This window comes from Rhineura floridana, chromosome 3 (genome assembly GCF_030035675.1).
Source record: "Rhineura floridana isolate rRhiFlo1 chromosome 3, rRhiFlo1.hap2, whole genome shotgun sequence".
NCBI lineage: Eukaryota > Metazoa > Chordata > Lepidosauria > Squamata > Rhineuridae > Rhineura > Rhineura floridana.
In genome coordinates this window covers 178890995-178905574 of record NC_084482.1, presented here as the reverse complement: position 1 = coordinate 178905574, position 14580 = coordinate 178890995, and the positions used below count along the sequence as shown (strand labels likewise).

The following is a 14580-nucleotide window of genomic DNA, read 5'->3' as shown; positions in this document are numbered from 1 at the left end:
ACTGAGTAAAGTTCTCTGCTGGGATTATGAAACCCTGGTTTCTTTAAAAGGGCATAATGAAGGCATACAGTTGGAAACAGCTAGAGCTTCAACATAAAATCCGCTCTGGGTTGAGCTTCGGCACTTTGGATAGATCTTTGAAAATTTGGACTAAAACCCGGAGCAGATTCCACTGCCCCACTGACACGGAGCCACCAGCTGTCACTGTGGGAGGGGGGAGAAGGTGAAGTCCCATTGTGCAAGTGGAAGTCTGGGTATGATATGTTTTTATTAAATGACCTACATAGTCATAGGCAATTTTTGTGGTGGATGGGAGGTTTGTTTCACAGTTAGTTGGATACATCAAAACAATTCCACATCTTACTGGGATAGCAGTCAAGTTTCACAAATACAAGAATGAAAGAAGAGCTTTAGTCCAAGTCCAACTTGCTGGTTCCCACAGTGACCAACTGAATGCCTCTGGGAAGCACACAGGTCATGACAGCAACATCCCTCTGCCATTGTTGGTGTCTAGCAGCAGATCATCTGAGGTCCCTCCTCTGAAGCTGTGGTTCTCTACAGCAGTTAGAATTTACAGATATTGACAGTTCCATCCTCTGTGGATTCTTCTAATCCCCTTTTAAAGCCACCGTGGGAACGAATTCTATACATTAAGTATTGCTGTCTGCAGAAGCACTTCCTTGTGCCTTCCCTCTCTGTCTTCTGTCTATCACTTTCTGTCTACTTTCTCCATACCATTCACACCAGCCACTGCAGGGTAGGGATTAGAGATCAGGGCTAGGACTGAGATTTCAATGGTCACTAGGTAATCTTTGAACCAGTCACACCCTCTTTCAGCTTGACCTACTGACAGAGTTGTTGTGAGAATAAAAGGGGAGTAAGCTATGTACACTGAATATTGCATATCTTTTCTTGGAGGATAGATATTTACAGTATATCTCCCTACGTCCTCTTCTTCTCTCCCTGCCTCCATTATCACCTTTTTTCTAAACTGAAACACCCCAAATGCGGTAGCCTTTCTTCATAGTGCTCTAGCCCCCTGGTCGCTTTTAGGGGTGCTTCCAGGCGGGAGTTTATTGTCAAATCAGCACTGTTCATGCAGACAAGTTTTGGGTGTTGTTTTTTTGCAGAATCCACATGATGTTATCCAAATGCCAATGTTTTTCTTTATTTTTTACATGTAATCCAGATTTCCTTTTACTGTGGAAAATCTGTTAAGTAAAAAAATAACCCAGTATTCAGCTGTAGTCACCACTGGAGTGAAAGCTCATTAGTGCATTTTGTAGTGGCTGGGAGTTTCTCATGTCTGTGGTGATACTTCGATGGGTGGTCTCTATCACCACACCCCTATTTCTGTCTGCTCCTCACCGGAGCACAACCTAACCATTTTGTTTTTGGCAGCCCGCAATACCTAAATGAAATATACCTATTTCCACCAGGTGCCTCATGTTTGATAGCATCCCAAATTTCAGCAGTCAAGAACTCCACAGAGTAAACATGGGGGATTGCCTCAGAGACTGTAATTGCATCAGATTTATGTCAGATTTTCTTTCTTTCTTTCTTTCTTTCTTTCTTTCTTTCTTTCTTTCTTTCTTTCTTTCTTTCTTTCTTTCATGGATGGATGGATGGATGGATGGATGGATGGATGGATGGATGGATGTGGTGTTAATGGCTATGGGGGCCTTTAGCATATTTGTAATTATTTTGGATATTGCCTCCCACCTCTGCCCTCTCAAATCAAACAGCAGAGTGATATAGCTAAATATCTGAACCCACAACACCTCTCATTTAGATATTTAGTCACCAGCATCATAAATTATTGAATTCATGCATTTTTAGGGGAACAACCATTGCCAAAAACACAAGTCAGCACAATTGTTAGGGAGTACCTGCTGCTTGTTGCACATAGGTTTTAAACAAATACTCATTAAGTCTCTCAGAAACCAAAATGGAAAGAATTATTTCAGCCAAAGGACTTTAATTTGAGCCAGTATCCATCAGAGTTTAAAACGAATGCTGATGAAAGTTAAAGAGGAAAGCACAAAAGCAGGACTACACTGAACATCAAGAAGACTAAAGTAATGACAACAGAAGATTTATGTAACTTTACAGTTGACAAAGAACATTGAATTCAATACCTTCACACAGTCATTAACCAAAATGGAGACAATAGTCAAGAAATCAGAAGAAGGCTTAGGATTGGGGAGGGCAGCTGTGAGAACTAGAAAAGGTCCTCAAATGCAAAGATGTATCACTGAACACTAAAGTCAGGATCATTCAGACTATGGTATTCCTGATCTCTATGTATGGATGTAAAAGTTGGACAGTGAAAAAAGCGGATAAAAGAAAAATCAACTCATTTGAAATGTGGTGCTGGAGGAGAGCTTTGTGCATACCATGGACTGCAAAAAAGACAAATAATTGGGTTTTTGAACAAATTAAACCAGAACTGTCGGTAGAAGCTAAAATGATGAAACTGAGGTTATCACACAATGAGAAGACACAATGAGAAGACATGATTCAGTAGAAAAGACAATAATGCTGGGGAAAACAGAAGGGAGTAGAAAAAGAGGATGACAAAACAAGAGATGGATTGATTCCATAAAGGAAGCCACAGACCTGAACATACTAGATCTGAACAGGGTAGTTCATGACAGATGCTATTGGAGGTCACTGATTCATAGGGTCTCCATAAGTCAAAATTGACTTGAAGGCACATAACAACAACAATACAGAATTACCTTATATCACTCATGGATCATGACCAGCCTCCATATGCTTGGAATTAGTGAGAACCTCTTCCATGTCTGGAAGGGATAGGATGTTAGCTATCGTTGTACCCTGACAGACTTGAAGTCCCCACACTTTTCATTTTTAATCTTCTTTGACAAATTGTTATTCACAAGAAAGCAAGACCAAAATTGTAGCTGAAAGATTTGGTCTGGAAGTAGATAGCCCCACTATTATTATTATTGTTGTTGTTGTTGTTGTTGTTGTTGTCGTCATTGTCATTATCATTATTCAGATATAAAATAACTAAAATAAATCACAAGCTACTAACAGATTAAAACATTAATATACCACACAGATGAACAACCCTACCCATCAAACACACATTATTCTTCTCCTACAGTTATAGAACTAGTGTTATTACAGAGAAGCAGCTATTTGACTTTTTCACAACACTAAAGGTTGGACTTAAGTTACACTATTGCAACACTTTGTGAAGTGGCACACCACAGGAGGATAGAGGTGCTGATATGGCATAACCTGCCACCATTACTCCTTTAGAGTGAATGAAGCATACAACAGAAGTATGTAACTATGGAACCTTTACTTAAAGTGTGATATTGGTATTAACATTTTGCAGTTTAACACAAGGTTGGGAAACTTACAGCCCTCTCTGTTTGTTGCTGGACTATATTTCCCATCAGCACCAGCCAGCGTGGCCAACGGCTTCTCACCCCTGCTTTAACCCCAAAGGGTATTCACACTATGTGGGAGGGATTCACCTGGCTACATTCTAAAGAGATACAAGGTATTCTGAGTCATTGTGTGACTCATTCTACAAGTTCTCCTCCTCCCTTCCTGACTCCCAGTTTGGATCTGAGTAGAAGATTCATCTGAAGGGGGGAAAAGTGATGCAGTTGTCTTTCACAGTATGTCTCCATCCCTCTTCCTTTGATTAGCAAGGACTGTGTCCTTCAGTCCATAATGCTACACCTGCCATTGAATGAATCCTTTACTAAGGGCTGAAGTGTATATTTTAAATATCTCATTAGTCTTTGTATTAAATTTTGTATTAAATTAAATATTAAATTTAAAACATAGCTGTTAGTCTGTTGCAGCACAAACAATGAAGAATCCTGTGACACGTTAAACACGGACAGATTTATTATGGCTTAAGCTTTCATAGACTAGTGCACTTCATCAGGTGCAATAACCAGGTGTAGTTATTTACTAGCTATCAAAATTGTATTTATAAACAATATTTTAGGAATTATTGTAAATTATTGAAAGTATACTGCATTGAAAATTGATTGAAAATAATATCTTTTGAAATCTTTTTTTAAAAGAAAGATAAGCAGGTGAATGAATCTTGATCTGCATTTGTTGCAGAGTCTGGTCACTGTATTTGTATCTCTTTTGTGTGGCCTATTGTTGCTGGTGAGTAGCTGTTTTAGATTAGGGAGCTTGTCTGTAAGTTAAGAATTGGCCTGTCACAATGAGGGCTGTTAGAGGGAAGTCCAGAACAGAGCTTGGAAGATTACTTTTAAAAAGTAATAAATTACAGTTACAGTTACATGGCCCAAAAAAGTAGTAATTACCATTACAATTACAATTGCTCTGAAAGTAACTGATTACTTTACTTTTACTCAACAGGAATCACTACAATTACATTTCAGTTACTTTAAAAAAACACCTATGAGGTGCTGGCCTTGGCTGCTGCACATCTAAGTAACCTAAAACAACATTAAAAATAAACACACATACAGAGGTAGTAGAATAATTATTTTTATTCATAAGATAGCAGTGGTAGTCTCTCCGCTGGTAAGGGTGGTGGGGAGGGAGGCTGAGGCCACTAAGATCTTTGCACGTCAAACCAAGTGCAACCCCTCCCACTCAGCCAGCATAATCTCTCTCACTTAACCACCTCCCAGACCCTGCCCCGCCACCAACTAAGGGACACTCACTCAACCAACCTTTTTTCCCTGAGATGCAAAAAAGTTAAAATACTGCAAATGCAGCACAGTAGCCAGAGAGGGTGGTGGAGGCCGCTGTATGTGCCACCTGCACATGCACCTCTCTCTCTTTCTCTCTCTCTCTCTCTCACACACACACACGTTGTCATCTTTCACCTCCACAGTTCTTTACCTCCATTCTGCTGCTGCCTCCTCCTCCTTTATCCATGTTCTTGACCTCTAGATCCTTTTCCCCTCCACTCCATTCTTCACCACCATGTTTTTTTAAATGTTTTCTCCACTCCACCCCATCTCACTCTCCGCCTCCTCCCTCGTTGCCTCCTACCCATCCACACAGCATGAGGAAAGAGCGACACTGCACAGAAGCCCAGTTTGAGGCACATGATTTTCATCCACAAATCAGAGGAGCAGAAGACTTCCCCTGCTCTCCCCCCCAAGTAATGCCCAAAAGTAATTCTGGAAACGTTACAGTTACTCCACAAAAGTAGTAAAATTACTCCTAGTTCTATTACAATCAAAATGTAAAGGAATTACCCACTCGTTACTCAAAAAAGTAATGAATTACAAGTAATTCGTTACTTGTAACTAGTTACTTCCAAGCTCTGGTCCAGAATCATAGAATCTTAGGGTTGGAAGGGGCTATAAGGCCATCGAGTCCAACCCTCTGCTCAATGCAGGAATCCAAATTAAAGCATACCCGGCAGGTGGCTGTCCAGCTGCCTCTTGAATGCCTCCAGTGTTGGAGTGCCCACCACCTCCTTAGGGAATTGGTTCCATTGTTGTACCGCTCTAGTATTTAGGAAATTTTTCCTGATGTTCAGTTGAAACCTGGCTTCCTGCAACTTGAGCTCATTATTCCATGCCCTGTACTTTGGGACCATCGAGTAGAGATCCTGGCCCTCTTCTGTGTGACAACCTTTTGCTGCCCTGAGCTCCTACTAGGAGGAAGGGTGGGATATAAATCAAATAAATAAAAACAAACCTTTCACGTACTTGAAGAGTGCTATCATATCTCCCCTCAGTCTTCTCTTCTCCAGGTGAAACATGCCCAGTTCTTTCAGTCTCTCCTCATAGGGCTTTGTTTCCAGTCCCCAGATTATCCTTGTTGCCCTTCTCTGAACCTGTTCCAGTTTGTCTGCATCCTTCTTAAAGTATGGTGTCTGGGATGGGCCAAAGATTCTTGTCAATATATTTGTAGTGATTTTAGGTGGGAACCATAGGTGATAAGTGGTGTTCTGTCACTTTCTCTTCTAGATCTGTCCAGTAGTAGATTGTTCCTGGGTACTAGTCTGGCTTTGCTACTGTGCCTTTTTCACATTGTTTTGTGGGTATTGCAATCTGCTGAAAATCCTTTAAGTTTTGAGGCTCTGTGCAACAGGTAAGAACAGATGCAGTTGCATACAGCTGTCTAATAGGCTTCAAATAACCTTTACTTTTTGCTCTCTCTTTTCAGGTTGTTTGCAGGCATTATCCCGCGAATATCTGCCATCAGTCTTGGAGGCTTTATCTTCCTGGGAATGTATGACAAGATTCGCAGTTTGCTCTCGTGAATGGGCTCTGGGACTTGAAAGGAACAGCTGAGGAGCTGCTTTTTTATTATTTGCCTTTAAAAATGCACACGTGTGAAGTTGTTCGTTTGCCTTCCCACAAGTCTCCCCCCCCCACGCCCACACCCCCGGCCCTGCCTCCTGTGGCTCAACAGCTGTTCACTAACCTGGACTGTTTCTCACTTTTTAAAAAAGCAAAAGCAAAACCTTAATTCTGTTTTCCTAATATAAAATTTCCCTGTATGGAACCCCCTGTTCGAATGGTGAGCTCATTATAAGGAGTGTGCTAAGAAAGGCAACTTTGGGTGGCAAACGACTAGCTTTCTGGGGCACTAGCCTTGTGCCTGAAGGGCATTATTATTAGAAGTTGTTTAGGGGAAATGATGTGCAAACGAGACGAACATGGCCTGCACGCCATGGCAGAAGTGAAAGAGGCCTTCCTTTGGTTTTGGCAAAACCAAATTTGTCCTTTGGAATCGTGGTATTTACAGGCCTGCTGTACTTGGGAGGACAGACAGAAGAGGCTGTGTGTAGGGATTTTTAAAAAACCTCTCTCTGTGTGTTTATATATCTCTGGAATGGTCATTTATTCCTTGTTTGAACCCCATTTGGAAAGTTTAGACCAGTGTTCATACCTGCAGGTGCATAGCAAGCATTCTTGCTTGGATAAGCAAGGCTGCCTTTTTTTAATTAGACTCAGATTTCTGCCATAAAAGTAAAATGTATTATTTTACTGTCTAACAATGTTGCCTATGAAAAAGAAACAATGCCCTTGTTTTTCTCTCCCTCTCCCCATTTACCTCAAGAACAGCTCAGCCTTGCAGAATGTGAAAAGGGGGATGGGGGATGGTCAATGAAGAGTGGAAGATTCCCTTTACCTGATGTCTCTGGGTGTCATTCCCTTTACTTGAAGATAGTAGTAAGCAATATACAAATTAGTGGGACTGTTCTGGAGTTCATGATGGATTGCAATCTGTGCCACTATATTCTGGGTAGCATAGGAAGGTGAATATATGCAGTTGGGTTTCTGATTTTTGTACCCTGCTTGGTAAGCTGCTGTTAGAAGCAAACAAGACATCAGGCTGGCCCCTTGCATGTCTTCAACAGCCCCCGAGAGAATTTATCTGGTTTGCAGCCTAAGGCCGGGGTCTCATATAGAATTAAATACACTGACTGCTTAGTCGTGTCTACACAGAAGTTAGTCCCTCTGTACACTCCCAGGTCAGATGGGTATAGGATTGCAGCCTAACATTGTAGTCCTATGGATGCTTAGTTGGGACTGGGTCCCATTAAAACTCAGTTATGTTTTATTTGAGGGAGACCTGGGGAACCCCAGGGTTTGCTGAAGTGGGGGAGGGAAATCCCCAAAACAACCCACAGGGACCTGAGCATACTGAGTGACTGATGCAGGGGGGAGGGGGAAATGGCAAGCCTGAAAAGCAGCATTCTGTACTGCAACAGATTCTTGTAGGCCCCACTTGTTTTGATTCCTGGCTACATTTACTTTTAAAACTGGTTATAGTTATGAAGTGTTAAGAAGGGAAATAATGGGGGTCTGAGCCCACAAGCTACATCATTCCCATCTCATGTAAGCCTCTGCCCTTAAATTCCCAGGCTCACAACACCCATCATGCTCCCCAGGGACATCACTAGGAGCATTCTACAGCCCCACTTCAAAAGAGTGAGGAGTGAAAGCTATTCAGATTAAAATATTTTAAAATAATTCTAATTTGGCGAAGTGATGTTTGCCTCTTGCCACAAACAAGCAAATACAGATATACAGAGAAAAGTGGGAAATGTTTTTGGTGTCTTTAAATATTCTTCAGTGGCTTGGAAGATTATCATTCAATTGCCAACCAAGATGAAATTTTATCATCTGTCCTTACCACAAATAGATGATCTAGAGATGCAAGGAACCGTTGGTCCTGCAGATGTTGCTGAACTGCAACTGGCTATGCTTTCTAGGGCTGAGGGGAGTACATCTGGAGGACCAAAGGTTCCCCACACCTGAGATAGACAATGTATGTTGAATGTTCTACATGGACAGAAAATCTGAAGTTCCAGGGCAAATGCTTCTCCTTCTACTCACATAATAAGAATACTTAAGTTGGAGACATAACTACTAATTAAATTTTCTACTTTTAGTAGACACAGTATTGTGCCAGTAATCTCCCTCAGCCAAAGCAGGATCAGCTTTTCAGACTGAACATTTAACACTGCTTCTATCTATTCCAACAGCCCTCTCTGCCTTCCCCAGGAAAGGTTTCTCTTTTGTTCTCAATGTTGGATGTATGCTGCCTCTCAACCATGGAGGTTTTATTCCACCATCGGGCAATAGCTGTATAACTATTTTTCAGGAATAGCTAATTATTTTTAGAACCCTGTGAAGTAGTAGAAATTATCAAACGTAAATTCTGTACATTTTATTACAAGTTAAATGCAATGAGAGTCAATAGCATAAGTGCTGTTGTATTGAATTATGGTGTACACTAGCTGCCTGGAAACCAAACTTTCTCATCCAAAATACAGGAGAAGAGATAATGAACCAATTCCTTCTGTTATCTATGTAACTTAAATTGCACAATCACTTCAAACCATGGCTACTAGTTACTTTCCACTGAGCATTTCCTTGAGACATAGACCTGATCCAGTAGGACATAGCATCCATTTTATCAACACAAGTCTCAGATGATTTACTCTTGCTTTTCTACTAATGCTTGAAATGAGTCAACTTGTGTGTATATGTATGTAAGTTCTCCTTGGTACATGGTTCATATTTTTATAAGCCATCTTTTGGCATCCCCTCCTTCCATTTCCATAGCCATCTCCAATACTTTAACTGTTTCTAGAAAGGAAAGAATTCCCACATATTGAGAGGATGGTGCCACATTACTGTTTCTGATTACCTGCTGAAAGCTGACTGCTATGAGTGGGCAGTGGATGCACCTATAAAGATTGTGAGCCAATGTGAGGAAACCTTTCAGGCAGCCACCAGGCTCTATTACAGGATGATCATGAGAGCAGGCCCTGGGGCACCTACAGAGTGAAGGAAGGAACCCTAGAGCACACCATAGTCAAGTACAGAGACTTTGAATAAGTGTTGGCTTTTTCAGGGAAGCAGGGGAAGGTAAGCCCTGAGTTGGGAGTGAAGCACTAAAGGTTTCATATACTGAAACATAATTGGATCACTGGCAGTAGTGGGGAAAGGGTATATTGCCAGAACCTTCAGTTGCTTTGCCAATTAGCTTAGCCCATATGTTGACAGAAAGAGATGTAGTCTTCCATACTTATGGGGAGGGCATAGTGAATTCCTCATTGCATTACCCTGAAATTTTTACTTATCAATGATAAAACAGTGCAGCCCTTTGGATATTTACTCATAGGTAAGTTCCACTTCATTCTGTGGGACTTGCTCTCTAGTTAATGTTGGAAGCATAAGTAGCCCTGTTACCCAGTTGGTTGAAGCAATAGGACACCAGATAGACTGCCACAGCTTTGTTAAGGAGAAGCTTTACTTGCGATACACGAATAAAGTTCTCTGGATACACAGGATCATAAACGAACACAATAGCACCTTCCTCATACGACTCCTTCATCCCCCACACATTGCTGCAGCCACCCCCTTACTTTTATGGGCCTTATCTCAATTACTCTGAATTCCTGCAGCTGTGAAACTGATGCAACCGGCTCCTTGTTAACTATTGCTGTTAACTCTTTCCTGCCCTGTATAACCTGCCATCTATAGGAATCATTATAAAATGCAAGTCATGATGACTGTAACAGTTAAGTGTGTTTAGGATAGACTGGAGCTTAGGAGGAATCTAGAGAATCCCAATGGTGTAGCAATGTGGAATTTTTTCTTCTTTAAAACAACAGCAACCACCACAGATCCTAATCTAAACAAAAACCATTGATATTATAAATGGACCTTTATTAAGACACTTCAATGCCATTTGTTAGACACTTCCAATATTTTTACAATGTACTTCTCAATGTACAACATTGTACCAACATTTTCTAATAAATAAATAACTTTGTACACAAAAGTAATACTTCCTCTTTCACAATGCCTCTCAGAAGCAGCAGATTCACATATATAGTGGAAGTAACACTATTAAACAACTGTATCCAAAAATATTTTTTTTCAAAATGTCCATGTGGCAAGTGTGCTTTGCATTTCCAATGATGATACCTTTTTTCCTTATGCCTCTCACTGTCCATGTCCCATCAACCTACCCTTTACTAGTGTGCCTTTTCTTAGAAAACGTAAGGTATTCCCTTTCTATACGATCAAGAGGGAATGCAGTCTGACTTCCTCTCCCTTGGCTACTCCTTTCCTTTTAAATTCACTGACTAGCTACAAGTTGGCACTTCACACATAATTAGCCACCTACCACAAAGTGCAAGTGAATCTACCATCAGGAAGCGATAGAGACAGGTAGCTGGCAAAATTATGCATTACTTCATAAAGGCCAGCTTTAGCTGAAAGGAGATGGCAAAACTTGTCTTAGGCTTTTTTTTAATCATTTCTCAACACCCCTAGGTTTGAGGTCTTTGCTTTACAAACCCATATCTCCTCCAGATAGGCTGAGTGGGAAGTAGGGATTATGGTAACGGAGGCGCAAAATAGCCATATGTTTATAGGCTCTACACAGCTTTAAGACCTTTCCTGTTGGTGAAAAGCCCATCACGCTCACAAATCTATAGAGTGAAATACCCACAGGCCACAAACATCTGGTTGTTTCCTATGGAGCTGGAGTAAAAGAGTAAATAGAAGAAAATAACGTAACACAGTGTTGAGGAGCAACCTGTATGTTAATCTGGCCTCAGGGTTCTTGTTCAATGGTATTTTCCAATATAAGGAGAGCTGTTGAAATATACTAGTGCAAGAAAACACTCAATGCCTTGTTTAGAATTGAACAATCTGATCCAAGAGGATACGAGAGCCTATCAAAAGACTCCCATTAGTTTTGAGAGCTAGCTGAAGCCCACTCTTTATGACCTGTCCTATGACGACGGGCTGTCTTGAAGTGGGCCCTGAATCCTTACATAAGATCCTATTATGTTGAAGTGAATAAAATTTTCTTGCTTTCCCAGCTTTGCTGCTCCTGCGAAACTGGCCTTTAAGTCATTGCTAACAAAAATAAAACAGAAAAAGCATAAAATGCCATTCTGCCCCTCACCAGAGTCTTAACCTAAGTTCAACAACTATTTGTAGTTCAGGCTCTGCAACAACTAAAGGGGGTGGGTGGGAAGAGTTGACATTTTCTTTACACAGGTACAACCATCAGGAGAAACAGCAGCACTTCTATGAATAAAAAAATGCTCTCTATACTTAAGCTTTAAGTAAAACCGTATACCTGTGTGTTCACATTGTTTTTATGTGTTTGCTATTTAATAGTGCTTTAGGTGATAGTTCTCAAAGCAGGATCAATTTAAAAATAAAAACGGTAACCTAGTGTGGTTACATCTTTTTGAATGTTTTTTCTTGGGGAGCATAAAATCAAAAGACTTTACATAATACAGAGAAGTTTCTTCAAAATTACAAAGAACTAAGAATCTAGATTCAAAGCCAGAATCCAGAGGAAAAAAATTGAGTCTTTGCGTGCGAAGGGATTATTCAGTGTGTCACATTACTGCATAAGAAAATAACTTAGATATTAGCAACACTTTTAAAAATCTCCATAGACTGTAGTAAAATGCCACAAGGAAAACAGTAAGGGGTTTCCATCCCAACATTTCAGAGTACAGGACAGTTTGCCAGTCAATAAATCCTCTTCTTTATTTTTCTTGTTTTACTGCTGTTCCACTGGGATGCAACTGTTTCACTAGTGCAATGAACAGTTAGTATTTAAATAGACATACAAGTTGCAATCCTGCATGGGGAAGGGATGTAGCTCAGTGACAGAGCATCTGCTGTGCATGTAGAAGGTTCCTAGTCCCTAGATGCCAGGCATCTTCCGGCAGGACTGGAAGAGGCCCTCGTCTGAAGCTCTGAAGAGCCACGATCTGTCACTGTAGAGAATACTGAGCTAGATGACTCAAAAAGTTGCTTTATACTATGTGTATACAAGGCTGTGTGCCTCTAAAATTTGTTTGAAGTCAAGTGGATGTGTGCATATGTATGAGTATGTATGTATGTATCCCAGCATTCATAATAGCAGCTAAGAGGTTTAAGCAGTGCTATTCAAAAGAAATTGAAACCCTCTTCCCCCTTCTCTACAAGCCTGATTGCACTGAATGGGAATTGTGCCAAAGCACAACTGTTTAATAACGTACCTTCACTCTTGTTAAACTCCCATTTTTTTCAAGGAACGTACAATTCAGATGTTCCTGGGGCATTCTGTATCACCTCTGCTTAGCAATGCTGAAGTAATAAATCGCAGTTTAAAACTTTAAGGCTACAATCCTATACTCTTACCTGGCAGTAAGTCCCACTGAACCCAATTAAGACTCACTTCTGAGTAGACATAAGACTGTGCTGTAAGTGCAATATTTCTGATGAGATATTTGAATTCGTAAACCAATTCAATACTTGCTATAAAAAAAGGAAAATTTCACGAAGTCTGTTCCATTAGAACAAATGCATAAGTCTGCCCTTTTTTGTTTTTCTTTTTCTCTTGCCTAAGGCACAAGAACGCTTGGGGAATAAAACAAAAATCTAAACCTAACAGCAACCTTACAGCAAGAAAACAATGTATGTTGTGAACATTGTATAATTTCACTCAGTTCAATCATGCACCAAGGAATAAAATAACCTCTGTTAGAAGATATAATATATATAGATATAGATTTATATATATATGAAAACTCTTATATACAGTTTTGTTATCAAATATTTTTCTTTTCACTTTTGACAATAACCTTTTGCATTTCTGTGCTTTATATGCAACGTGTGAGCTACAGATACTTCCAGGGAAGCTTTTACAACTATGTACAAATGGGCACCGCTTTGATAGGACGCTGTTCCCCAACACAAGTTTGCTTCTTATACCTCATTTTGTTTTCTCTTTCTTTTTTCTTTCATTTAAGAAGCTGTCAGTTCAAAACTTGAGGTAGAAGTAGCCTAGATAGTTTTGTGCGAAGAAATTCTGTACATATATAGTATGCTCCGTTTAATTTGCACATAGCAGTTTCCTCGGTCCGTTGTGATCTTTTCAGTGGCTTAATTCATGAAGGGAGTCACGTGACCTTGGTAAATGTCCATTGGAGAGAAGCGTTTGTTTAGCTTCCATCTCTGGAAATGTCTGACATAGTTCAGCAGTTCCTTTTAGATGCCTTAACGAGGCTTCAGAAGGCAGCAGGAAGCCGTAAGGCTCAGAGGTTTTTGCTAAAGGCTGTGAAGAGCCTGTAAGAAAATAACAGCAAAGCTTTCAGGGAGGAAGGTAAATGTCACATATAGCAGAGTTTTTCAAAACTTTGCTGTTGGCTATCTCTTCCAATATATATGCACTTAAATTTCAAACATTGACACACACACACACACTTAGACCTAACCAAATATAATTAAAAATTAATTTTGGCTATTAATGTCCATCAATTTCTAGTTTGACTTTTTTCATTCATGACTAGTTGTGTTCATGTTTGATGGAGCTAGGCATTAGCTGGAGTCATAAGCAGAGATTCAGCTTTGCATCTTGACTCTCATGTGATGCAGGATTCTTTGCCAATTTAGAACATGCCCCAGAATTCCCTGCAGTAATGCACATGCTCCTGGGAAACAATCTCAGTTCAAGATTGGAAGCAACTCATACTTGAATCTAGTTTTGTCAATGCATCCGAGATTTTTCTGTGATAGTGCAGGGAACACAGCCACCATTTTTTTTATTTAGGCACTCGCCTCTTGTGCCTCCCAAATAGCATTTTTTGGATGGTCCTCCCTTCTCATCCCACAAGACTTATGGGGTCCTCCTTGGCAAAATTACCTAATGATCTCTAAAAAGATGGTTTCATCTTGTGTTGTATTTTCATAAATATGTTTTGTACAAACATGTTTTGCTTCCCTGACAAAGGGTGTGACTCTAGAACCAAACTGTATATAGGAAAGCAACTCCACAGGGATCATTTGCAAGATAAATTTATGATGATACGAATTAGTCCTAAATCGTCATGTCGGTCTCACAAGCAAATATACATCCCTTTTCCATGTTACAAAATCTAACAGGCAGGAGTGATTTATCAGGAAAGGGTTGGGGAATGTGTGGTTTTCCAGATGTTGCTGGACACCAAGACCTATCATTTCTGACCGTTGGTCATGCTAGCTGGGGCTGACAGAAGATGGAGTCCCAAGAACATCTAGAGGGGCACAGGTTCAAGCATTTGAAAACGTA

At 40.3% G+C, this 14580-nt stretch overlaps 2 protein-coding genes across 6 annotated transcripts in view; one reads left to right on the top strand and one right to left on the bottom strand.

Annotated features, from left to right (window-relative positions):
• The window catches only part of SLC25A26 (solute carrier family 25 member 26), a 185534-nt gene extending 178407 nt beyond the window's left edge, over positions 1–7127 (top strand). For all 5 annotated transcript variants that reach the window (XM_061618698.1, XM_061618694.1, XM_061618696.1 and 2 more), the window contains one exon: positions 6157–7127. In XM_061618698.1, coding sequence (XP_061474682.1) covers positions 6157–6253 — 97 coding nt within the window. In that variant the 3' untranslated portion in view covers positions 6254–7127. The remainder of the gene's footprint in view (positions 1–6156) is intronic.
• A 3037-nt stretch (positions 7128–10164) lies between these two features.
• LRIG1 (leucine rich repeats and immunoglobulin like domains 1) overlaps positions 10165–14580 on the bottom strand; it is a 170276-nt gene continuing 165860 nt past the window's right edge. Inside the window, exon 18 of the mRNA XM_061618693.1 lies at positions 10165–13598. Within this exon, the coding sequence (XP_061474677.1) occupies positions 13408–13598 (191 nt within the window). The 3' untranslated portion in view covers positions 10165–13407. The remainder of the gene's footprint in view (positions 13599–14580) is intronic.